General features: G+C 37.7%; 1 protein-coding gene across 1 annotated transcript; it reads right to left on the bottom strand.

The window, feature by feature from the left end:
• Positions 1-4,186: 4,186 nt before the first annotated feature.
• On the bottom strand, positions 4,187-26,886 carry DYNLT2 (dynein light chain Tctex-type 2). Its single transcript, XM_004443233.3, has 4 exons — positions 26,756-26,886; positions 9,560-9,766; positions 6,575-6,733; positions 4,187-4,465 (listed from the first exon to the last, which is right to left on the bottom strand). The coding sequence occupies exons 1-4, from the start codon at positions 26,858-26,860 to the stop codon at positions 4,355-4,357; spliced, it is 582 nt and encodes a 193-aa protein (XP_004443290.1). The 5' UTR covers positions 26,861-26,886; the 3' UTR covers positions 4,187-4,354.
• Between the last annotated feature and the right edge of the window lie 3 nt (positions 26,887-26,889).

Here is a 26,889-nt window from a genome sequence, read left to right as displayed (position 1 = left end):
GATCTCATAGATGAGATAGTCCTTTTTCTGATAGCCTCTTATCTCCAGTAGCCTATGCAGGTTACATCCTTTTCCTCTTCCCCATCTAGGTGTTTGTTGTCACAAATTATTCCTATTTGTGTTGTGAGTTTGTGATCAAAATGAGATGTTTATAGTTATTTTTGATGCTTTCTTTCCCTTTATCCTTTGTTTTATAATTAATTGTTTGCTAATATATTCTGATATAGAGCTGTGATATTCTGAGTTTGTCTTTCTATTTATCTCCTTGCTCAAAGCCTTGTAAACCTTTGCCTTTTTATTTCAGGTAGGAGGGCTCCCTTCAACATTTTCTGTAGGGTATGTCTAGTGACAATGAACTCCTTTAGCTTTTGTTTGTCTGGGAAAGCTTTCATTTCTTGGTACTATCTGAAAGATAATTTCACTGTATAGAGTATTCTTGGCTAATAGTTTTTGTCCTTCAGTATTTTGAACATATCATTCCACTTTCTCTTAGCCTGTAAGATTTCTGCTGAGAAATCCACTGAAAGTCTGATGAGGTTTCCTTTGTACGTTACTTTCTTCTATCTGGCTGCCCTTAATACTTTTTCTTTGTCATTGACTTTTGACAGTTTTAATATTATATTCCTTGGAAAAGGTCTTTTTGGATTGATGTAATTAGGAGTTCTGTTAGCTTCATGTACTTGCATGTCCCATTCTTTTCCCAAGTTCGGGAAATTCTCAGCTATTGTTTCTTTGAATAAGCTCTCTGCTCATTTTTCCCTCTCTTATTCCTCTGGGATCTCTATAATATCTATGGTATCCTTATGTTACTTTTCCTAATTGAGTCAGATATTTCTCAAAGAATTTCTTCATTTTTTAAAAATCTTAGTTTTCTCTCCTCCTTCACCTGAATCGTTTTTATGTTTCCATCTTTAAGAGCGCTAATTCTCTCCTACATAAGGCCTACTCTATTTTTAATGCTTTATACATTATTTTTTATCTCATTAATTGTGTTCTTCATATCCAGAATTTGTTTGGGGTTTTTAAAAAGCTTCAATCTCTTTGGTAAAGTATTCCTTTTGTTTGTTAACTTTATTCCTGAGCTCATTAAACTGTCTTTCTGAGTTTTCTTGTAACTCATTGAGTTTCTTTATGACAGCTATTTTGAATTCTCTATCAATTAGGTTGTGGTCTTCTGTAACTTCAGATTTGGTTTCTGGAGAGTTGTCATTTTCATTCTGTTCTGCCGTGTTACTGTAGTTCTTCATGGTGTTTGATGAATTGATCCTCTGCCAACACATTTGTGGTAGTAATCACCTTCTCTTATTTGGGTACAGCTTTGATTACTTTGGTTCTGGTTGCTCAGGTCTAGTGTTCCTCCATTGGCTCTCTGCAGGCTCAGATGCTGTTGTCCTGTGCACCACCTTCATTGCTGTTCCCCAGTTGTCTGGGGGTGCTGGTTGTACCACTGCCAAGGGTGCTGGGTTCACGGATGTTGCTGTTGCTAGTGGGGGTCCAGGGACCTGGGGACTAGTATGCAGCCCACTGGTGGTGGAGTTTGCATTGGGGGTGCTGTCACTGGGGGCTGGGTGTTCCCCCATCTACCTGCACTAGTGTGGGTTGGGCCACCACCACTGCCACCACTCCACCAACTGTCATGGGGGGGCTGCCACTGTGCTGCAGCTACCTCCCCAGGGGCATTCGGGTGCACAGAGTTGGGCCACCCTTGCCTCCACTCACAGTCACGCAGGTCACTGCATGAGGATCTGCACTCTCAATCACTGCTGCTGAGGGTGGGGGAGGCGTTGCTCCCCTAGAGGAGTTCTATGAACCATGTAAAGGAAGGTTTAGTGACTGAAGTAAACATTTACATGACATTTGATGTGATTGATCCTTATGGTTGCTTAAGGACAGAGGGAAATTGGTTCAGAAGACATAGTCCTTAATATTTAGCATGATGGGCCAGTGGTTTCAGGGTTATTGTACCCTTTTATAGGCTCATGGTGAAGTAGATGCCTAGGTAGAGTGGGAAAAGAATTGGGTGATAGCAGAGCAGAGATTTTCCTGGTACAAGCCTCAATATAGTTGGAGAAGAGGTGGGAAGTGGTCTTCATGGTGGGAGGAAGGCAATAATAGAAATGTGCACAAGACATTATGAGAGTACAAAGGAGGGTATCTAATGCAACCTGGATTAGAAGTGAGAGTAGATGTGTGATTTGCAGTGAGAAGTGTTGCTATGATTAGAAGTGTTTATAATGCATCTGGAATCCATTAAACCTCAGAAAATGGCAGAGTATTATATTTTAGAGTATTATAGTATTATATTTCAGAGATTCTAGAACTGTAAGAATAGGCAGAAGAGTTCGTATTAACTCTAAAGGCAACCAGAACTATTGAGGAGTTCTGAGGCAGGGAGTGACATAACCAAAGTTATGCTTCCAAGATGGTAACATCATCAGTCTTACATGTGAGGTGGAAAGGAGACTTCAGGCAAAGAGAAGTAGGTCCAAAGAGTTTTCTCCCTGGTTCATCCTTAGAAGCATTTGCCATAATACCAGTCCCATAATACAATGGAAGTTCAGGAAGGGCAAGGGCCCATCTGTTTTGTTCACCACTCTACATTCTGCATCTCACACAGCGCCTGGAATATGGTAGATGTATGACATATGTTGAACAAAACAATTAATGAATGAATAAATGAAAGAAAAGGGCTATTGAAATAGATGTGAGAGAAGTGAGGATCCAAACAAAAGATATGTCAGTGGTGGAAAACGGGGGATGATTCTGAATCTCTTCAAAAAATTAGAATCTATAGAATTTAACAACTAAGTACATATGAGGGTTGGGATAAGGGCAAGAGAAAGAGCAGAGCTAAAGGCAATTCTGAGATGTCGAACTGAATAATAATAGGTAATGTTTTAGGACTTAGTGCACTCCAGGGCTATGCTAAGTGCTGGGCATAAGTGCTTGACCATATATCACCTAACTAAATTCACATACTAACCTTAGGAGGAAGGTATAATTCTCATTTTACAAACAATTATTTCTATAAGGCAGTCGCTCAAATACTAGGCAGTATATTTTACAACCAATTTATTCTGACAAGTTCATCAGGGAGGCACATTGTTTAACAGCTATTTCATAGGTTTATTATTACTAATTTTTTCTGTGGCCAAGGTTACCAACTGATAATTCCTGTTTTGGAGATCCTTTGGGCTACAACTGTCATGTTTGTGCTGTGTAGTATAGAACTGTTAGTCCTGGATTATCCAACTCATTATAACACGTAAGTTAAAAAAATTCTCTCCTCTACCTTTCTGTCTTCCTGTTTATTGATTATTCAACCAATGGGTATTTTTACTGTCCATTAAGTTTAACATGGTTTTTCAAGTTCTGATTATAACTATGAAAATTGTATAGATTATCACAGACATTATTGGTGGCCTCCCCCAAGCCCACCCCTTGCTTCCTTGCTAAAAGAGCTCCAATTTATGGTTGTATCCACTTTTCACACGGCCATGTGCTTCAGGGAAGGTGGGATCCAGCCTCAGCCCCAGAGAGTGAATTATGACCAGTCTAGTCATGGGACAGTGATTAAATTCTATGAAGTTGAAAAAATGTACATAGAAGTCTGCAGGGAGAGTGGGAAGACAGAAAGAACCTGGATTCTTGATCAAATTCCTGGGAAACAAAATCCCTCCCCCTTTTTTTAAAACAATTGTGTTAGGGTTTTTGGTTCTTGCATCTAAAAAGAGCCTAATAACAGACTAACAAATAGAAAGACCACACATTTGTAAGCATTTTGATTGGAGAGGGAGGTATAAGTTAGGGAAGTATTAAATACATTAACATCTTTCTTTCAAATTCAAAAGAATTTGGTAATTCCTTTCAAAAGAATGCATACAACTTATTAAAATACTGTTCAAAATACATCTGCCTTTAGAAGTTTTCCAAAATCTTTCCTATCATTTACTTAATTTGACACTTTACAAGGTTGCATCATAATTTCCTGTAGCAAATTCTAATTTTCTTAAATCTAACAAGAATGATAAATAATTTCCTCATATTATAATCTACTATAAGCATTCATATATTCATATATATATATGAATAAAGATACATACATATAAGGTCTATATATATATGTACTTTTTATACCTATACTTTGGGGTAATAGAATGTTAATAAATATGATAACTAGTAAGTCTGAAGGTAAAAATACAGCTTTTACTTGTTGTTAAAAGAATACAATTGAGAAGCTTCAATTGGAGATAAGAATATAGTGAATCAAACCTATTATGAGGTTCACAAATCTATAAACTTCATGTATTTTTGAAAAATTGAGAAGTAACCATTCTTTAGTACATGTAACAAGCTAGTCACAATAAAGAGCAAATACCAAGGCCAAGGCCACATAAGTTTCAGTTTCATGTTTAGCTGCAACCCAGCTATCCCACGCAACATCCCAGATCCATCTGCTGGCAATCTATGAGAGAAATTGTAAAAAGACCAACTTTAGATTGAACAGGTTAAGAAGTAATTTTTAAATCTATACAAGTTTGATTTTATTTAAAAGATGCATCAGTATATTAGAAAGTTCTATTTAGAAAGTAATTTGTCCAACTTTCCTTAATAGTGACTCTACCTGGGCCCATCTTCTCCTTGATTGGAGTGGTAGTTATCTAACAGAGAAAACTCCCTCAGCTGAGAGTGGCCGGGCAGGAACAGGAGGCCCTCTGTGATTTGGGTCTAGTAGCTCTGCATGCAGTACCAGTCTGCTGTGTTAGAGTCCATGATAAGGAATATTCTTCCCACCCTTAAAATATTTTCAACTGGAAGTTCGTTAGGACCTTATCTTGAAATGAAGAAATGGCATTGGTTATACAAGCAGGCTGTTAGAGAAAATCCTAACTCCTTTGCTTCATTTACAAAGCCATACATGATCTGACTACAGCCTACTTTTCTGTGGTGGATCTACAAGGGCCACAAATCCTTTGTGACTTCTCCCATCAAGAGCTTGACTCTATTTTTCCACGCTTTGAATATGAGTTGGCCTTGGGACTTGCTCTGAACAAAAGAATGTGACATTGTGTGACTTCCAAGCAAGGTCTTATGAAGTCTTCTTCTCTTACCTTCTTGGAACACAGTGAGGAAACCCACATGTAAGGAAGGCCATTCGGTCCACTGGAGGATGATGGCTCACATGCAGGAGAACCCAGGTGCCCCAGCCAACAGCCAGCACCAACTGTCAGACACATGAGTGAGGCCATCTTGGACCTCCAAGCCCAGCTGAGTCACCAGATGGCTGCAAGCGTATCAATAAGACCAGCAGAAAACCAAATGGCTAATCCAGGCTAAGCTGACCCACAGATGAGCAAATAAATAGTTGTTGTTTTAAGCTGCAAAATTCTGGAGTGGTTGGTTGTGCAGTAATATTACCTGATATAACAATACCACTCTCTACTACCTACATATACGCAACCACACTGGTTATTAATCAAGCACACCAAGTTCATCCCTGCCTTAGGATCTTTGCACTCCATGTTTGCTCTGCTTGGAAGTTCTTCTGCCTCATCTTTGGCACAGCTGGTTTCTTCTTGTCATTCAGATATCAGAGGGCCTGCCCTGTCTCTAGACAATCCCAAGTTGCTACTCTGTCACATGGCCCTACCTTAATTTTCTCTGTGGAGCACTTATCACCATCTAGATTCTTCCCATTACCTAAGGGTTTATGTAGTAGGTGGTGGTAATTCTTTTCTCCCTGGGAGCCAGGACCACCTCTGTCTTGCTGACTGTTGTGTGGCTAGCACCTCTCTGCCTGTCCAAGTCCTCCTCTCCATGCTTGCGTGAAGCCTAAACAGACTGTGCCCAATCCAGATATTCACTCTCCACTCACTAGAAGCTTACACAGCCTAGTGGTATTGCATTTTTATTTGTGAATATAATAATAACCCTACTGTTTATTGAGGACTCTGTGATGGAGACTGTGTTAAGAATTTTAATACAGATAATCTCATTTAATCCTCACAACAACTCTAGTAAATAGATTTTATGATCCCCATTTAATAGAAGAGAAAACTATGCCAAGCCACAGACAGTGAGTACTGCTGCCAGGATTCGTATCTAGGTCAATCGGACTCCAAAATCTTGGCTGTTACTCTATCTGCACCATTTTATTTTCTTAAAATCTAACCTGTGTTGCTTTATTTCCTTGACTAGAGTAAAAACTCCCTGAGGATCATGGTCCATGTCTTATAATTCTCCGTATTTTCCTTAGTACCTAACATCCATTAGTACCCAAAATAGATTTACTGGTTAATTATAAAAAGACATTAAATTGTCAAAACTAATATGATCAAGGAACAAGATAGCCATACAATTTAATAAATTATTAATAGAAAATTGTCATTTCTAGGTTAGTACTTTTCAAATAATTTACAATGAAAGAAAATATATTTAACAAAATTATCCTTTCATTCAAAAGGCATCTCAGAATCTTGAGGTGCCTTGGAGACATCACAATAAATATCAAATCACTATACAGGAGAGACATTATAGTTCTAATTGATAGATGCTGGATCAATGGGATACTTACATTTATTGCCTGACCAGTCTTTTGAATAAATAATACTTTTATAATGAACTTGTAACGGTGGTACCCAAATTCTTTGACTGCTAACAATATATGGTCTGCTAATTCGAGTGACAAATGAGAGAAGACTTTATCATCGTACTTGACATCTTCAAGACTTTCCTTTAAAAAAATTAAGAAAAATAAATATCAAACCAAATATTTTTCTAAGTAAAAATTCAAGTAGAAAACGTGTCTAAATAATACATACAACCTTTTAAAAAAATATACATATCCCCAACCAAATAATTTTACCTGAATGTTATGCTTACCAATTTATTTCAATAACAATTTTGAAGAAAATTCATCTTGGTTTTTAAGTTATGTTTAATTGCTTTTCATTACCAATGCTTGAGCTGTAAATTTTCCTTTACTAGATTAATCTATCAAACAGTTATTAAGGAGACACAAAGGGAATTTTATTTTTTAATTATTTTTTTATTTTTTTCCCCAAAGCCCCAGTAGATAGTTGTATGTCATAGCTGCACATCCTTCCAGTTGCTGTATGTGGGACGCGGCCTCAGCATGGCAGGAGAAGCAGTGCTTTGCTGCGCGCCCGGGATCCGAACCCGGGCCACCAGCAGTGGAGCGCACGCACTTAGCCGCTAAGCCACGGGGCCGGCCCCAACACAAAGGGAATTTTAAAAGAAAGTTTCTGGGAATTCTTAGGTAGAGGAAAGAAATCTTTTTAAAATGTATATATTTGCTAAAATTCAGATTTGGGTTTTCCTACAGCAAGTGTTACTTGGACCCAGAGCCTACATTGTGTTATCCTGTCTTCCTCAGTCTCCTTGAATTAAAGCCCACTTCTTTCTAACCCTCTCCCTATGGCCACTCACTCTACTGCTCTTTTCTGTGGCCGCCAGGAGAATGCCAAGGAAATCATAGGAAATGTATGGCTGTGGGAGAGACAGATGTGGGCCATGATGTACTACACCTTCCTATGAACCGTAAGTAGACTTGGACCATCTAGTGAGCAGAGGGTACATGTCTTTGATTAATTGATGGACCAGTGATAAATTAGCCAATATTCTGGGTTCTAGTGATAACACATGGACTCCTACTAGCTAATTTTATAGGCATGTAAAACCAAAGACATTACCCTTTTTTAAGTTTCATTTCCCTTCTGGAATTCTTCCAGATCTAAAACCGGGTCTAGAAACATTTATTTCCTCAGGCATTTGGCTGTGGATCTATCTTTTGGACACACCCATTCTCTCTTCTAAATCTGCCTAACAGATTCCAGGCTTTTTCTACCTAAGTACTCCTTTTTTTTTTTTTTTTTTTTTGATGAAGAAGACTGCCCCTGAGCTAACATCTGTTGCCAATCTCCTTCTTCTTGCTTGAGGAAGATTGTCCCTGAGCTAACGTTTGTGCCAATCTTCCTCTATTTTGTATGTGGGATGCCACTGCAGTATGGCTTAATGAGCGGTGTGTAGGTCCGTGCCTGGAATCTGAACCCGTGAACCCTGGGCCACCGAAGCCCACCACTACACCACAGGGCCAGCCTCCCTAAGTACTCTTTTTTAATAAATGATGAGCGCTTGCTAGGAAGATGCCCACAAGCTCCATTAATATATGGTATTTCTGTCTAGAACTATGTTGTGTTCCCTGAACCCAAGGGAAAATCCCTGGCCTCTTTATTATCCCTAGCCACCCACCTACATATCCAATAAGCTGCTCTAGGCCCCATCATGCTCAATGCAATTCTATAAATTATCATACATAAATACAATTTGAAATCTTACTATATTCAATAAATTTAAACTCAGTCTATGCTGTAGGGCTGAGTGAGAGACACACCAAATGTATACTCTCACATCACAAATGCTTGCTATTAGTGTTTAGATCAGAGAAGAAGGTAATCAATAATTATTTTATTGTATTAAATTCAGTTGAATTTCTTTATTTCCTGAAACCATAAGCCATAATATCTTTGGCAAACATCATCTGACAATTATTAGTTCAGTTTAGAAATGTATCAATATCTGTGGTAGTGGAGGGAGATTGGAGAGTGGGTCTCCTAAATATTCCTCTGTATTAATGTAAGAATTAACTTTTATGTGATTAAAGGGGTATTAATCATTTACACAAAATAAATTAAACCTATGCTTTCTTCCTAAAAGCTAGCTCACATCAGTAGTTACTGAAGGAATACATCTTGTAAATTGTAGGGTAGGTGGTAATTTTAAAACAAGGAACACCTCAGGGGTGGTATTAGGCTGGGTGGAGTCCCACAAAGGGAATCTGGTCATCAGAAAACTCCTGGGTGCCTGGTGCTCCAAAGTAGAGACCAAAGATGAAAATGGAATTCAGAAAAGGTGGTCCCTCAAACCAACTTTCTATAATTAAAAATTTTTTAATTTGGTCCTTTATTAGGAAAGATGGTGAAGGGAATTCTTTCCATCTGGATAATGTAGCCTTCAGATACTGAAACTAGTATTAATATTGGTAAGTATTAGTATTAAAGTATTAGTTTTATAAAATTGAAGCAGCTTTCTTGGACTAGCATGGAAATATGTGTCTGATTTTCAAACTGTCTTAAATGAACTTTAGATTCCAGTCAGTTTAAAGAAGAAAACCTATGCATCAGTTGGAGATTGCCTGTTCTCAAGATGATTTAGTGTGGTCAGGAACCAATTTTTCACATATATACACATATTCAATATGTTCTTTTTCTTACTCATGCCTCCAAATATGGGAGAAACATGGAAACTGAGGGGTAAATAATTTACAGATAATTAAGAGTTGAATGAAATAACAAAAGAATATTCCCTTTAATCTAGCATCAATGTGAAGATTATTGAGTATGATCACAAAGTGCTTTCATATTTTCAGACAAATGCTACAAAAAAATCAATCAGGGTAAACGTACTGCCATAAATCTTAATATAGTTTATCAAACCCCCAAAGCTAAGATATTGCTATCATATGTATCTACCAACTTACCTTCAATATCTGCTGGATTTTAGTTTCTACTGAATGAGCTTGGAATTTTTTCAATGGCTCCATTCTATATGAATTAGCAAACTTTAATTTTGCCAGGGCACTCTTCCATTCTTTACCTATATCAGCAATTGAATCATCAAATGGAGGCTCTACATACTGAACATCATGAAATGATTCTCTCAATCTTTCTCTTAAAATTTGTGCATACTGAAAGAAAGGGAGAGAGAGAGAGGAGGGAGAAATATTACTTTTTAAGAACTTTTTAAATTGTAAATTTACTCACTTTACTCACCTTTACTTTTTAAATTGTAAAATGAAACTGCAGTTTTAAAGCTTGGAATCCGTTATAAGGGACTTCTATGTTAATGTGGTTGCTAAATCCTAGATTCACTCCTGGCTATCAATTTGGTAAAAGACAAAAAAAGAATAGCTATCATTTATCTATTTATCTATAAACACAAATACACACAAACACAAATTTGCATGCATATGTTTAGAATATCCATGGAAGATGCAAAAGAACTAGAAACAAGAGTGGCCTCCAGAGAGGGCAACTGAGTGGCTAGGAGACAGGCCTGTAAGGAAAATCTTTCATCTTCCCCACCCTGAGGTTATGAAAATATTATCCTTCATTGCTGTCTTACAATTTTAATTATTTTAATTTTATTTATCTTTGAATAAATAATATAATTATTTAGGTAACACATTCATAAGTCTTAAGTTGAAAAGATAACAAAAAATATATATATATGTGTTCTCCTCTGAGGGGGTTTATCTGATTGGTGAGTTGGAAGAGGAAGAGCATACTTAGTTCAGAATCTTCCTAGCTCTGCTCTTGGCATCTGATTATGAGGAGTACCTATTATCTGTTCCACCACTGCCTATGTTTTACAGAGATAGAACATCATCTTAGATATATGTCATTGTCCAGCTTTGCCCATGCTATGTGGATGAGCTGGTTTAATTCAAGTAGAAATGTTACCATTTGCCAGCCTATCTTTCATCACTAATAGTTTGTTAATATGGTGAGTTATATTGACTTTTGAATGTTAAAACAACCTTGCATTCCTGGAATAAACCCCACTTGGACATAATGTATTACTATTATTTTTTTTTACTGAAAGTTTGTACCTTTTGACCCCCTTCACCCATTTGGTCCACCCCCACCCCATCTCTGGCAACCACCAATCAGTTCTCTGTAACTATGAGCTCAATTTTTTTGAGTTTTTCTTTAGATTCCACATATAAGTGAGATCCTACAGTATTTGTCTTTCTCTGTTTGACTTATTTCACTTAGCATAATGCCCTCAAGGTCCATCTTGCGAATGGAAAGGGTTCTTCCTTTTTTATAGCTGAATAACACACATTGTATGTATACAGACAGTCCCCAACTTATAATGGTTCAACTGATGATTTTTTGATGTTACAATGTTGTGAAAGCAATACATATTCATTAGAAATTGTACTTCAGGGCCAGCCCGGTGGCACAAGCAGTTAAGTGCGCATGCTCCGCTGTGGTGGCCCGCAGTTCGCCAGTTCGGATCCTGGGCATGCACCGACGCACCACTTGGCAAGCCATGCTGTGGCAGTGTCCCATATAAAGTGGAGGAAGATGGGCACAGATGTTAGCCCAGGGCCAGTTTTCCTCAGCAAAAAAAAAAAAAGAGGAGGATTGGCAGATGTTAGTTCAGCGCTGATCTTCCTCACACACACACAAAAAGAAATTGTACTTCAAATTTTGAATTTTGATCTTTTCCTGGGCTAGTGATACGTGGTATGACACTCTCTTGTGATGCTGAGCAGTGGCAGTGAGCCACAGTTCCGTCAGCCACACAATAATGAGGGGAAACATCTGATACACTTTCAACCATTCTGTACCCCTACAACCAATCTGTTTTTCACTTTCAGTACAGTATTCAACAAATTACATGAGATATTCAACACTTTATTATAAAATAGGCTTTGTGTTAGATGATTTTGCCAAACTGTAGGCTAATGTAAGTGTTCTGAACATGATTAAGGTAGGCTAGGCTAAGCTATGATGTTCAGTAGGTTAGAGGTATTAAATACATTTTCAACTTAGAATATTTTCAACTTATGATGAGTTATCGGAATGTAACCCCATCGAAAGTCAAAGAAGATTCTTTATTCATTCATTCATCAATGGACACTTAAGTGGTTCCCGTATCTTAGCTATTGTAAATTATGCTGCAATAAATATGGGAGTGCATATATCTTTTCAAATTCATGTTTGTTTGTTTGTTTTTTTGTGAGGAAGATCCCCCCTGAGCTAACATCCGTGCTAATCCTCCTCTTTTTGCTGAGGAAGACTGGCATGGCTGGAGAAGCGGTGCGTCGGTGTGTGCCCGGGATCCGAACCCGTGACGCCAGTAGCAGAGCATGCGCACTTAACCGCTAAGCCACGGGGCCGGCCCCTCAAATTCATGTTTTTATTTCTTATGGATAAATACCCAGAGGTGGAATTGGTGGATCATATGCTAGTTTTATTTTCAATTTCTTTTAGAAACTCTGTATTGCTTTCTATAGTGGCTGCACCAATTCACATACCTGCCAATAGTGCACAAGAGTTCCCTTTTCTCCACATCCTCTCCAACACTTGTTTTCTCTTGTCTTTTTGATAACAGCCATTCTAACAGGTGTGAGATGATATCCCATTGTCTTTTTGATTTGCATTTCCCTGATGATTAGTGATGTTGACCATCTTTTCATGTACCTGTTGGCCATCTGTATGTCTTCTTTGGAAAATGTCTATTCAGATCTTCTGCCCATTTTTTAATCATATTGTTTGTTTTTTTGTTATTGAGTTGTATGAGTTCTTCATATATTTTGGATATTAACCCCTTATCAGATATATGATTTGCAAATAATTTCTTCCATTCAGTAGGTTACCTTCTCATTTTGTTGATGACTTCCTTTGCTGTGTAGCAGCTTTTTAGTTTTCAGTCCCACTTGTTTTTGCTTTTGTTGCCTTTGCTTTTGAAGTCAGATCCAAAAAAAAAAAAATCATCTCCAAGAACAATTTCAAGGAGCTTACCATCTATGTTTTCTTCTTGGAGTTTTATGGTTTCAGGTCTTATGTTCAAGTCTTTAATCTATTTTGAGTTTATTTTTGTTTATGGAGTAAGATAGTGGTCCAGTTTTATTCTTTTGCACGTGGCTGTCTAGTTTTCCCAACACCATTTATTGAAGACACTGTCCTTACCCCATTGTATATTGTTGGGCCCCTTTCTCGTAAATTAATTGACCACATAAGTGTGGGTTTATTTCTGGGCTCTCTATTCTGTTCCATTTATCTATGTGTCTGTGTTTATGCCAATACCATACTGTTTTGATTACTATAGCTCTATAATATAGTTTGAAATCAGGGAGCACGATGCCTCTAGCTTTATTCTTCATTCTCAAGATTGGGTTGCCTATTTGGGGTCTTTGTGGTTCCACAAAAATTTTGGGATTGTTTGTTCTATTTCTGTGAAAAATGCCATTGGAATTTTTTTTGTGTGTGAGGAAGATCAGCCCTGAGCTAACATCCATGTTAATCCTCCTCTTTTTGCTGAGGACGACCGGCTCTGAGCTAACATCTATTGCCAATCCTCCTCCTTTTTTTTTTTTTCCCCAAAGCCCCAGTAGATAGTTGTATGTCATAGTTGAACATCCTTCTAGTTGCTGTATGTGGGACGCGGCGTCAGCATGGCTGGAGAAGCGGTGCATCGGTGCGTGCCTGGAATCCGAACCCAGGCCACCAGTAGCGGAGCGCATGCACCTAACTGCTAAGCTATGGGGCCGGCCCGCCATTGGAATTTTGATAAGGCCTGCACTGAATTTGTGGATTGCTTGGAGTAGTAAGGACATTTTATCAATATTAATTCTTCCAATCCATCAGCATGGAATACCTTTCCATTTATTTGTGTCTTCTTTGGTTTGTTTCATCAACATCTTATAGTTTTCAGCGTACAGATCTTTCACCTCCTTGGATAAATTTATTCCGAGGTATTTTATTCTTTTTGATGCAATTGTAAACGAGATTTTCTTAATTTCTCTTTCTGATAGTTTGTTCTTGGCGTATAGAAAAACAATAGATTTTTGTATATTGATTTTTTATCCTAAAACTTTACTGAATTTGTTCACTAGTTCTAACAGTTTTTTGGTGGTGTCTTTAGGGTTTTCTATATATAATATCATGTCATCTGCAAATAGTGACAGTTTTACTTCTTCATTTTCAATTTAGATGCATTTTATTTCTTTTTCTTTCCTAATTGCTCTGGCTAAAATTTCCAATACTATGTTAAATAAAAGTGGCAAGAGTGAGCATCCTGTCTTTTTCCTGATCTTAGAGAAAAATCTTTCAGCTTTTCACCATCGAGTATGATGTTAGCTGTGGGCTTGTCGTATATGGCCTTTATTAGGTTGAGGTACGTTCCTTCTATACTCACTTCATTGAGAATCATAAAAGGATGTTGAATTTTGTTAAATGCTTTTTCTCCAGGTATTGAGATGATCATATGATTTTTATCCTTCATTTTGTTAATATGGTGTATCTCATTGATTGATTTGGGGATGTTGAACCATCCTTGCATCCCTGGAATAAATCCCACTTCATCATAATGTTTGATCTTTTTAATGTATTGTTGAATTCAGTTTGCTAATATTTTACTGAGGATTTTTCCATTTACATTCATTAGAGATGTTGGCTGATAATTTTTTTCTCATGGTGTCCTTGTCTGGTTTTGGTATTAGGGTAATGCTGGCCTCGTAAAATGAACTTGGAAGTGTTAGTTCCTCTTCTATTTTTCGGAAAAGTTTGAGAAGGATAGGTATTAATTCTTCTTTGAGTGTTTGGTAGAATTCACCAGTGAAGCTGTCTGGTCCTGGATTTTTGTTTGCTGAGAGGTTTTTGATTACTGATTCAATCTTCTTGCTAGTAATCATTCTATTCAGATTTTTTATTTCCTCATGATTCAGTCTTATAACGTTGTATATTTCTAGGAATTTATCCATTTCTACTAGGTTGTCCAAATTGTTGGCCTATACTTGTTCATAGTAATCTCTTATGATCTTTTGTATTTCTGTGGTATCAGTTGTAACTTCTCCTCTTTCATTTCTGATTTTATTTATTTGAGCCCTTTCTCTTTTTCTCTTGGTGAATCTAGCTAAATGTTTGTAAATTTTGTTTATCTTTTCAAAGAACCAGCTCTTAGTTTCACTGATCTTTTCTGTGTCTTTTTAGTCTCTATTTCATTTATTTCCACTCTGATCTTGTTATTTCCTTTCTTCTAATAACATTGTGCTTTGTTTGTTCTTTTTTTTCTAGTTCCTTGAGGTGTAAAGTTAGGATGTTTGAGATTTCTCGTTTCTTGAGGTAGGCATTCGCTGCTATGAACTTTCCTCTTAAAGCTGCTTTTGCTGCATCATATAAATTTTGCTATGTTGTATTTCCATTTTCATTTCTCTCAAGGTATTTTATGATTTCTCCCTTGACCCATGGGTTTTTCAGTAACATATGTTTAATCTCCACATATTTGTGAATTTTCTAGTTTTCGTCTTGTAATTGATTTCTAGTTTCATACCACTGTGATTGGAAAGATGCTTGATATGATTCCAATCTTCTTAAATTTATTAAGATTTTTTTTCTGGCCTAACATATGATCTATCCTGAAGAATGTTCCAGGTGCACTTGAGAAGAACGTGTATCCTGCTGCTTTTGGATGCGATGTTCTTATATATCTGTTAAGTCCCTCTGGTCTAATGTTTCATTTAAGGCAAATGTTTTCTATTGATTTTTTTGTGTAGATAATCTATCCATTGACGTAAGTGAGGGTATTGAAGTCCTCTACTATTTTTGTATTGATTTCTATTTCTTCCTTTAGGTCTGTTAATATTTGATTTATATAATTAGGTGCTCCTATGTTGGATGCAGTATATATATTTTATTCTTCTTTTATATTGGTGGATTTAATTTGTATAATTTTGTTAATTTTGCATCCATGTTCATGAGGAATATTGGTCTGTTTTCTTGCTATTACTCTGATTTTGATAGAAGGTAATGCTGGCCTCAGAGCATAAATTGGGAAGAATTCTGTCCTCTTCAATTTTCCATAACACTATAATATTTGGTAGAACTCACCAAAGCCATCTGGGCCTGGAGTTTTCTTTATGGGAATGTTTTAAACTACAAATTTATTTTCTTTAATAGATATAGCAGCTATTTAGGGTATCTATTTCTTGAGTAAGCTATGGTAGTTTGTGTCTATATATTAGTTTGCTAGAGCTGTCATAACAAAATACCACAGACCAGTTGGCTTAAACAGTTGACTTCTGGAGGCTAGAAGATCAAGGTGCCAACAGGGTTGGTTTCTCCTGAGCCTCTCTCTTGCAGATGGCTGCCCTCTTGCTGCCTCTTTGCATGGTCATCCCACTGTGTATGCTTAGCCCTGGTGTGTCTGTGTCCTAATCTCCTCTTCTTATAACGACATTAATCAGATCGGATTAGGGCCCATTCCAACAGCTTCATTTTAAATAATTACCTCTTTAAATTAGGCCCTATCTCCACATATACTCACATTCTGAGGTACTGAGTGAGGTACTGAGGCTTCAACACATAAATTCTAGGAGAACACAATTCAGCCTATAATAGTGCCTTTCAAGAAATATGTGCCTTTCTTCCAAGTTGTTGAATTTATGATCATAATTGTTCTTAGTATTTCTTTATGATCCTTTTAATATTTATCAGGTCTATAATGATTCCCCCTTTCATTCCTGGTATTAACAATTTTTCTTTTTTTTTTTTTTCATTACTTGATTAGTCTGACTTGTGTGAGGTTGGCAAACTTTTTCTGTAAAGGTCCGGCTAGTACATATTTTAGGCATCGTGGGCCAAATATGGACTTTGTCACGTCTTCTCCTCCACCTCCTCCAACTCTCCCTTTTCCTCCTCTTCCTCCCCATCTCCTTCAATCCTTTTTAAATAACCCTTTAAAAATAAAGAAACCATTATTAGCTCACAGGCTGTACAGAAACAGGCTGAGAGCCAGATTTGACTGACAGTCTGTGTTTGCCAACCTCTGGGCTGGAGGTTTGCCAACTTTATTGATCTTTCCAAAAACTCATCTTTGGTTTCATTAATTTTTCTCTATTGTTTATCAGTTTACTATTTCATTGATTTCCATTCATGTTTATTATCTCCCATCTTTTGCTCACTTTGAGTTTAATTTGCTCTTCTTTTTCTACCTTGAGCTGATTGTTGGAATATTGATTTGAAATCTAATTTAGGTATTTAGGGCTATAAATTACCCTAAGTGTTGATTTAGCTACACCTACAATTTTTGAAATGTTGTATTTTTATTTTCATTCAGTTTAAAATATTTCCTCTTTTGTTTTCTTCTTTTACCCATGGGTTATTTAGAAGTGTGTCATTTAGTTTTCATTTAATTTGTGATTATCATATATTTTTCTGTTACTGATTTCTAAATTATCTCATTGTGGTCAGAGAACATACTTTGTATGATCTGAATCCTTTTACATTTATTGGGACTTGTTTTATGTCTCAGGGCATGTTTTATCGTAGCAGTGTTCCATTAGTACTTCTAAAGAATATTTGTTTTGCTGTGGTTTCATAGATTATTCTATAAAAGTCCACTAGTTCAAGTTGGATTATTGTATTGTTCATGTCTTTTATGTGCTTACTAGACTTTTGTCTACTTGTGGTATCAGTTGCTGAGAGATGGGGAGAGGGAGAGAGAGAGCGAGAGAGAGATGGAGAGATGTGTTAAAATTTCCAACCATAATTACAGATGTCTATTTCCACAAGAAGAAATACATGATGTTTTTACTTTGTGTATTTCAAAGCTCTGAATTTAGGTGCATAAATATTTAGGAGTGTTATGTCCTTCTGACGAATTGACTTCCTGACATTATGGAATGACTCTCTTTATCTCTCATAATATTCTTTGTTTAGAAATGTACTTTCTCTGATATTATTATAGGCATTCCAACTTTCTTTTTATTTTTTTGAGGAAGATCAGCCCTAAGCTAACATCTATTGCCAATCCTCCTCTTTTTTGCTGAGGAAGATTGGCCCTGGGCTAACATCCATGCCCATCTTCCTCTACTTTGTATGGGACACTGCCACAGCATGGCTTGATAAGCGGTGCATAAGTTCACGCCTGGGATCCAAAGCCGCGAACCCTGGGACACCAAAGTGCAGCATGCAAACTTAACTGCTACGCCACCAGGCTGGCCCCCATTCCAGTTTTCTTTTAATTACTGTTCATATGGTATATCTTTTTCCATCCTTTCATTTTAACCTATTTGTGTCTTTATATTTAAAGAGTGTTTCTTGTAGACAGTGTATAGTTTTATCTTGCTTTCATAACCAGTCTGACAATATCTAAATTTTAATTGGGGTATTTATAATATTTACATTTAATGTGGTTGATAGAATTGTGTGTAAATATATTATACTGTTTTCTGTTTCCTATTTGTCGCATCTGTTCTTTGTTCCTTTATATTTTTATGCTTTTTTTAAAACAAAGTATTTTTAATGATTCTGTTTTACATCATTTGTATTCTTTTCCAGTAGTGGTTTTAGGGTTTATAGTATACATCTTTAACTTATCACCTTCAAGTCACATTATACCACTTCACATACAGCATAAGAGTCTTACAATGGTATAATGCCTCCCCCTCCCACTTCTCTGGCCTTTGTGCCAGTACTGTCATGCAGTTTACTTCAACAAATGGTACAAACCCAACAACTTTTTATTATTTCGGATTTACTCAATTATCTTTAAATATATTTAAAAATAAGAAAAAATATATTTATCTATATAATTACCACTCCCAGTGCTTTCCTTTGTCTAGATACAGATTTACATCTTGTATCATATTCCTTTTGCTTGAAGGACTTTGTCATTTCTGATATGTAGGTTTGTTGGCGATAAATTCTTTTAGCTTTCATATATCTGAAAAACTCATTATTTTGCCTTTGTTTTTTGAAAGATACTTTCACTGGGTATAGAATTCTAGATTTATGATTGTTTCAACTTTAAAGATACTTTAAAATACCTTTCAGGACAGATCTTCCTTGATTTACGATGGGGTTACATAGTGATAAACCCATCATAAATTGAAAATATAAGAAGTCAAAAATGCATTTAATATATCTAACCTACTGAACATCACAGCTTAGCCTAGCATACCTTAAACGTGTTCAGAATACTCACATTAGCCTACAGTTGGGCAAAATCATCTAACACAAAGCCTATTTTATAATAAAGTGCTGAACATCTCACGTAATTTATTAATATTGTACTGAAAGTGAAAAACAGAATGGCTATATGGGTACAGAATGGTTGTGTGTCAATTGTTTACTCTTGTGATCACATGGCTGACTGGGAGCTGCAGCTCAATGATCTGTTCAGCATCATGAGAGAGTATCATAATGCATAGCACTAGCCTGGGAAAAGATCAAAATTCAAAATCTGAGGTACGGTTTCTACTGAATGTGTATCATCACTTCTGCAGCATCATAACATAAAAAAATCATTGATCGAACCATCATAACTCAGGAACTGTCTGTACTTTAAAGATGAGGACTCAATATCTTTTGGCTTGCATTGTTTCTGATGAAGTCTGCTGTCGATTCATCTTCATTCCTCTGTACACTCACACATCACATAACATTTCGGTCAACAGACATTTTGGTCAACGACGAACTGCATATATTGTAGTCTCATAAGATTATAATGGAGTTGAAAAATTCCTATCATGAAGTGATGTTGTAGCCATCATATCACAATACATTATTCATGTGTTTGTAGTGATGCTGGTATAAATAAACCTACTGTACTGCCAGTCATATAAAAGGATAGCACATGCAATTAGGTATAGTACATAATACTTGATAATAATAAATGACTGTTACTGGTTTATGTATTTACTGTACTATACTTTTCATTGTTAGATTGTATTTTTTTCTACTTATAAAAAAAGGTTTATTGTAAAATAGTATGCTGTATTACACGAGCAGCAGCCTCATGCATCTTGTGTTTACTGCGCCTCTCAACTGCATCATTTTCTCTTGTTCTTGATTTACTCTCATGTTCTTGATTTACTCTCATGTTATTTTATTCACCATGGCCCATAAGCGTACAAAATCCACTGCTAATGTTGCCAGTAAGAGGCCACGTTGAGTGACTGACATGGAAACAAAATAAAAGGTGATTAAGGACTATGAAGTTGGAAAATCAGTGATGGTTATTGCTAGCCAGTAAGACACGTCCCATTCCTCCATAGCTATGAGCTTGAAGGATAGGCACAAAGGGATGGAAGCTGTTACAGGATCTGCTTCACTGAAGGCAAGACTAACAAAAATTTGAGAAAGGCCTATATCAGACATGGAGAAACTTCTAGTGACCTGGATTGAAGACAAGACACAGAAGCATATCTCTCTCAGCACCATGATCATGGCCAAAGCAAAAAGTTAGTTTTTCATGTTGAAACAAAAGGCTGGACCCAACTATGATGTTGAATTCACTGCTAGCTCTGCATGGTTTAAACTATTCAATAGCTGTTATTCATTACATAATGTGAAAGGGAGTGGCAAGTTTGTGAGTGCTGATGTGAAAGTAGCTGAAGAATTTTTGGAAACTCCAGAGTGGCTGATTGTGCAGGAAAATTACCTTCCAGAGCAAATATTCAATACGGATGAAGCCTCCCTATTCTGGAAATGGATGCCTGAAAGGACATTCAACCATAAGAAGGCCAAGTCAATGCCAGGTTTCAAGGCTTTTAAGGACAAGGTAACAGTCTTGCTTGGGGGTAATGTTGCATGCTACAAACTGAAACCATTTGTGATCTGGCAGAGTGAGAACCCCAGGGCCTTCAAGCATATCAATAAGCACACAATGCCAGTGTACTATAGGAACAATAAGTCACGGCTTACTCAGCTCCTCTTCCAAGATGCCCTCCTGAAATGCTATGCACCAAAATGGAAAACTACTATTGGGAGAATAACATATCTTTCAAGATTTTGCTTATTGTTGATAATGCTCTCACATATCTTCCTTTTATTGGTGATCTTCATCCCAATATCAAAGCAGTATTTCTCCCTCCAAACACCATCTCTTTGATGCAACCAATGGATTGAGGAGTTATAGCAGCTTTTAAGGCATACTACCTGAGGAGGACCTTTGCTCAGGCCATGGTTGCAACTAAGGAAGACGCTGACAAGACAGCGATGCAATTCTGGAAAGATTACAATCTCTATGACTGCATCAAGAACCTTGCTTGGTCTTGGGGTGATGTCACCAAGGAGTGTATGAATGGTATCTGGAAGAAGATACTCAAGAGGTTTGTCCATGATTTCAAAAAATTTGCCCAGGATGAGGAGGTTGCAAAATCAACGACGCTGGGCTGGCCCGGTGGTGCAAGCAGTTAAGTGCACGCGCTCTGCTGTGGTGGCCCGGGGTTCGCCGGTTCGGATCCTGGGCGCGCACCGATGCACTGCCTGGCAAGCCATGCTGTGGCAGCGTCCCATATAAAGTGGAGGAAGGTGGGCATGGATGTTACCCCAGGGCCAGTCTTCCTCAGCAAAAAAAAAGACAAGGATTGGCAGATGTTAGCACAGGGCTGATCTCCTCACACACACACACACAAAAAACAATGACACTGTGGTAGACATGACAAAAAACTTTAACCTGGGTATGAATGAGGATGACATTTAGGAGCTCCTAGAGGTGGTTCCTGAAGAATGACTAAGGAGGAGTTGCTAGAATTAGAACAAGAACGCATAGTGGAAGAAGCAAGAGAAAACAAAACCTCAGAAGGAAAAGGACTCCCAAAAAGCTCACAGTGAAAGGTTTAGCAGAAGCTTTTGCAGACCTCAAAATCTCCTTAAAAAGTTTGAAAACATGGACTCCAACACCATAAGGTTTTCATTAATAGAGAGGAATGTTCATGGTGCATTACCTACTTAAAAGCAAATCTATAATGAAAAAAAGAAACAAATCAAGCAAACCACCATGCACATATTTCTGAAAAGTGATACCCCCTCAAAAAGAGCCTCAGGCAGGTTCTTCAGGAGGTATTCCAGATGAAGGCATTGTTATCATAGGAGATGACAGCTCCATGCATATTAGTGCCCTTGAAGACCTTTCAGTGGGACAAGATGTGGAGGGGGAAGACAGTGATATTGATGACCCTGACTCTCTTTAGGCCCAGGCTAATGGGTGTGTTTGTGTCTTAGTTTTAACAAAAAAGTTTAAAAAGAAAAAAATTTTAAAAACAGGAAAAAGCTCATGAAATAAGGATATGAAGAAAATATTTTTGTACAGATGTACAATGTGTTTGTGTTTTAAGCTAAATGTTACTAAAAGTCAAAAACTTAAAAGAATTAAAAAATTTTAAAGTAAAAAAGCTCCAGTAAGCTAAGGTTAATTTAGTATTGAAGAAATTTTTTAAAATAAATTTAATGTAGTCTAAGCGTACAGTGTTTATAAAGTCTACAGCAATGTAACATCCTAGGCCTTCACATTCACTCACCACTGACTCACTCACTCACCCAAAGCAACTTCCAGTCCTGCAATCACCATTCATGGTAAGTGCTCTATACAATGCACCATTTTTTAATCTTTTAAACTGTATTTTTACTGTACATTTTCTATTTTTAGATACACCAATACCATTGTATTACGATTGTCTACAGTATTCAGTACAGTAACATGCTGTACAGGCTCGTAGCCTAGGAGTAATAGGCTATACCATATAGCCTAAGCGGATACTAGGGTATACCATCTAGGTTTGTGTAAGTACACTCTATGATGTTTGCACAATGAAATTGCCTAATGACACCCTTCTCAGAACATGTCCCTGTCATTAAGTGATGCATGACTGTACCCCAATTTTTTTTTCTAGTTGCCTTTAAATTTTTAAATCACTGATTTTAAGCAATTTGACTATTATTATGTCTCAGCATAATTTTTTTCATATTTCTTTTGCTTGAAGTTCATTGTCCTCTTGGATTTGCGGGTTTACAGTTTTCATAAAATTTGGCAATTTCTCACTAATTATTTCTTCAACTATTTTTTGTCTGTCCTCTTTCCTCTCCTCTCCTGGAGACTCAAAATATAAGAACTCAGTTTTTGCCTGAAATTTTCCCACAGCTTATTGATGTCTCCTAATATTTTTTTTTCCGATTTTCTTACCATTGGTGTCTCTAAATTCACTCTTTTGTTCTGCAGTGTCAAATCTGCTATAAATTCCACTCACTGTATTTTACATATTTGACATTGCATTTTATATCTGTAGAAGTTTATTTTGGATTTAACACGCTCAATCTTTCCTCTATATGCTTGAACATACAGAACATAACTTTTACATTATATAACTGCTTTAATCTGATGAAAATATAATACAAAAACTATTTTATAATAACGACTTTAGTGCCCTGAGACAACACACTTCTTAGCACTCTAACAAATGTCCTATGATTTACATGATTTTCCACTCTTCCTGGTGGGAACACAAACTATTTTGCGTAAGTCCAAGGATTTTTTAATGCTCCTTTTGGGTGGTTCATTGTCTGGCCACATGTGTTTTCCTCACCAGATGTACTGATACACTAAGCTGAAGACTTCTGGAAAATCCTCAGATCTCTCTGTTATGCAGACTCACACCTTGACCTACTCTGGCTCCCAAATCCTTCTCAACTAACGGAGATCTCGCCATAAGGTGTGGGCTGGAATCCTTCACCAGGCAGTAAGTTAGGTGAAATCTTGGGGCTCACCTTTTCTGTTTCTCCTCTCTCAGAAGTCACTATCGTGTCTGCCCTTACATCCAACCAATGGAAACAATTGCTTCACACATTTTGTGTTATTTTTCAGTAGTTTCTGGTAGGAGTTACTTCATGTTGGCTGCTAGAGGTAGTCCCTCACCAGAAATAAACCTGCTGTTTTGATCATCTGTCAGACTGCTTTATGTTTTAGTTGGGGAAGAGAGGCACTATTAGCTCCCTAACCCTTTTAAAAACAAATTTTGTTTTTTATTAAGACAATGCTTCTCTAGAGTAATCGTCATCTTTTTACCCCCACAATATACTCAAAGAATACAACTACATCGTATCATTAATAGTGGCTTCCAACAGCAATGATTCTCTTGAGGACATGGCATGCGTCATTTGAAAATAACTTATTCTAATATGCTGAAAACTCACATCTCTACAATTTCTTCATTATATTGGCCTTCTGATTTAGTATTCTCTTTAGTAAGAGTATTGCATCCCTTTATTAAGGAAGAATCTGTATAACTACCTCTAAAAACTAGGTATAAATTTTATTTTTTTATTTTTATTTTTTTTTGTGAGGAAGATTGGCCCCGAGCTAACATCCGTGCCTATCTTCCTCTACTTTACGTGGATGCCATGACAGCACGGCTTGACAAGCGGTGTGCCGGTGTGTGCCCAGGATCCGAACCCGAGAACCCTGGGCCGCCGCAGCGAAGTGCGCACACTAAACTGCTTGTGCCACTGGGCCGGCCCCCTAGGTATAGATTTTAAATGATTGACTCTTTGGAATCTACTAAAATAACCAGAGTTCACTCATCCAACCTATTAATATGGCATTTCCTTACTTTGAGCCTACTTATGATCCTAGAATAAACTAAGCTTGGTCATGAGATGCCACACATTAATGTATTTCTAAATGCTATTTGCTGGTATTTAAGATTTTCAAATGTGAGACTAATCAAGTTTTTAATTTTTGGTAATCTATTTAAAGTTTTTGGATCTTTGGTTGCAAGCAACAGGAACTGATTCTTGTTAAGCAAAAGTGTAATTAATTGGAAATATATGGAGTAGCTCACAGAACGGAAGAGAAGGCCAAAGAACCAGACACCAGGCCCTACAGTATGCCATCCTCAATTTGGATTAATCTCAAACATTTTCTGACATTATTCCAGGAAGAGTTCATCTAATTAGCCTAGTTTTGGTCTCATCCTTACCATAAAGTTAAGGAAAGTGACTGACAGTCTGTTGTAAGAAGTTCGGTGGATTCGATCTGAGACGTAAAAGAAACTTTCCAACCCAAACGAATGCACTGAACACACACTTTATTATATAGGGAAAGGTAAAGCAAAAGTTAGCAAAATAAGCCGAACAGTCAATAAAAAGAGGAACCATCAGATCGATTGAAAAAGAGAAACATCAGATCAGAGAGAAAGATCAGATCGGGTACTTACAACATCCACGCCCTTACATCGGGGACAGTCCCTTTAACCGACAAGGCTAGGCGGAAGTGCTGATGGAAAGAGGTCCTAGGCAAGGCAACCCCCCACAGGCGAGACTCTCATCAGGCCTGTTTCCAGTAGCTTGTATAGCATGAGTAATCTCCAGAGTAAACATCTGCAGAGTAAGCATTTGGTGTTCTCATGTACAAATGGTTATCAGTTGTGTACAACTGCCCCTTGGCTGTGGTCCCAGGCCGGCACTTGTGTACATGCATTAAGCTCCTTGGTTATCGCCCTAGCTCAGCACAGATGCCCAGTCCGTCACAGGCTACAACGCCCAAAGAGTCTTCTAATGTTACAAACTGCAATTATCTCTGCAGGAGAAGGGCCAGTTCCCACCACACAGAAAGCCGCTTTATATTCCTTTGTGTGTTGGTGGCTGTAGGTTCATGGACCAGCCAAAGATGGCTGTACTCATGTCAAGCCACAGTCCCACCAAAACTCTATCCAATGGGAGATGAGTTAATTCTCCAAAGGAAAATTGAGGTGCTACTACTAGAAAAAAAGAAATGGATCCAAGATAGATAAAATCAAAAGATGTTTATATCGACTAAATTGTATGTCCTAATTTTTCCTATGCTCAGGAACACGGGAATTATCAGCTACATGAAAGTTCGAAATGACTCATTAGTGTACTCATTGTCCTTAGACATTTAGTGAGCATATGTGGAATCCTTTCTCAGTCTCTTCCCAATTGTTATTCAAACTTTCTTACCTCTAGAAGCCTAGATTTTAAAGATAACTATAACTGATCACATCCAGATCAAGAACTGCCTTGCTCCTTATTCCCAGATTTTGGCCTATATCCCAAGCGTATCTATGTGTCTCCTCCTTTCGGATTCAGGTTTACTCATTTTTCAAGACTTCTCCAGACTTTTATCAGGCAGTAAGGTTATAAAAGGCACCTTTGTCTGCCTCAACTTATTGCCCGGCAATACGGCAATTTCTGACACATGAAATTTAAAGTCCGACAGGTTAAGGTTTCTAGCCTTGCTCTGCTTTTGTTAGTTGTGTGAAACCGGTCTACTTATTTTTCTTCCCTTAGTTTGTTCTTTCCTCTGTAAAATGTAGAAACCAAAGAGCTGTCATTAGGACGTGAAATACTGCCATGACTTTTTTTGAGGATTCTCTGTTACCTGAAATGTTTTAGGATCTTCAAAAAGTAGTGTTTTGCCTGTTCTCTCTCCTTCTCCCTATCAATCACGGGTCCCACGAAGTCGCTATGAAAAGAAACCATTACAGACCAGTGGACCAGAAATCTGGAACACAGATTCTAGTCTCAGCTCTATCATTACACAGTTTTGTATCCTTGCACAAACTGTTTTTTCCCTGAAAATCACAATAAAATACGGAGTCTCGATTACAGTCATGGTTTTCGGACTACGTCATATAGAAATCCTGGCATCATACCACCAATAAATCAAATAACATTTTCCATAATTTCAAACAAGTTAAGGAACAAAATATTTTCAATTTAACTTTTCTCCCGTATATTCTCCAAATACCAACAGTGCTGCTGTTTTTAAAAACTCAAAACATCTCATCGCTTTGCCTGGTGCATCAGACACTTGTCTTTTCTTCAATACACCACACACACTACACTCCTTTTCGGCGGGTAAAACCACCTCTGGTTGGTGTGATGGCACTAAACATGCCAGAATTACGTATTTCTGTGAAGAGCGACAAAACTCAGGAAATCCGCAGGCTGAAAAAGTCTGAACAGAACCGCAGACGACCGCGTCAGCTCCTTTAACAGAGGAAGGCGCGGCTCCACCGTGAACCGCGAAGACGCGGCCCTCAGCGCGGCGCCGCGGACTTCCGCTCCGCAGCGGAAGCGACGCGCCGCCCTCGTCGGAGTGGAGGGGAACCGGGAGCGCCCCCCGCCGTCTCCGCACTCACAGACTCTTTCTCGAACATGCTCGGTCTCCTCTCTTTCCGAGGCGGCGGCGGCGGCTGAGAGGCCTGGTTGGAGGGCGGCTTCCCGCCTCGGGCTCGCTTCTCCATCCCGCCCCACTATCCACGAAGCCCAACGT

This window comes from Ceratotherium simum, chromosome 38 (assembly GCF_057802395.1).
Source record: "Ceratotherium simum simum isolate JZ-2026a chromosome 38, ASM5780239v1, whole genome shotgun sequence".
Taxonomy (NCBI): Eukaryota; Metazoa; Chordata; class Mammalia; order Perissodactyla; family Rhinocerotidae; genus Ceratotherium; species Ceratotherium simum.
This window is presented reverse-complemented; position numbering and strand designations above follow the sequence as displayed.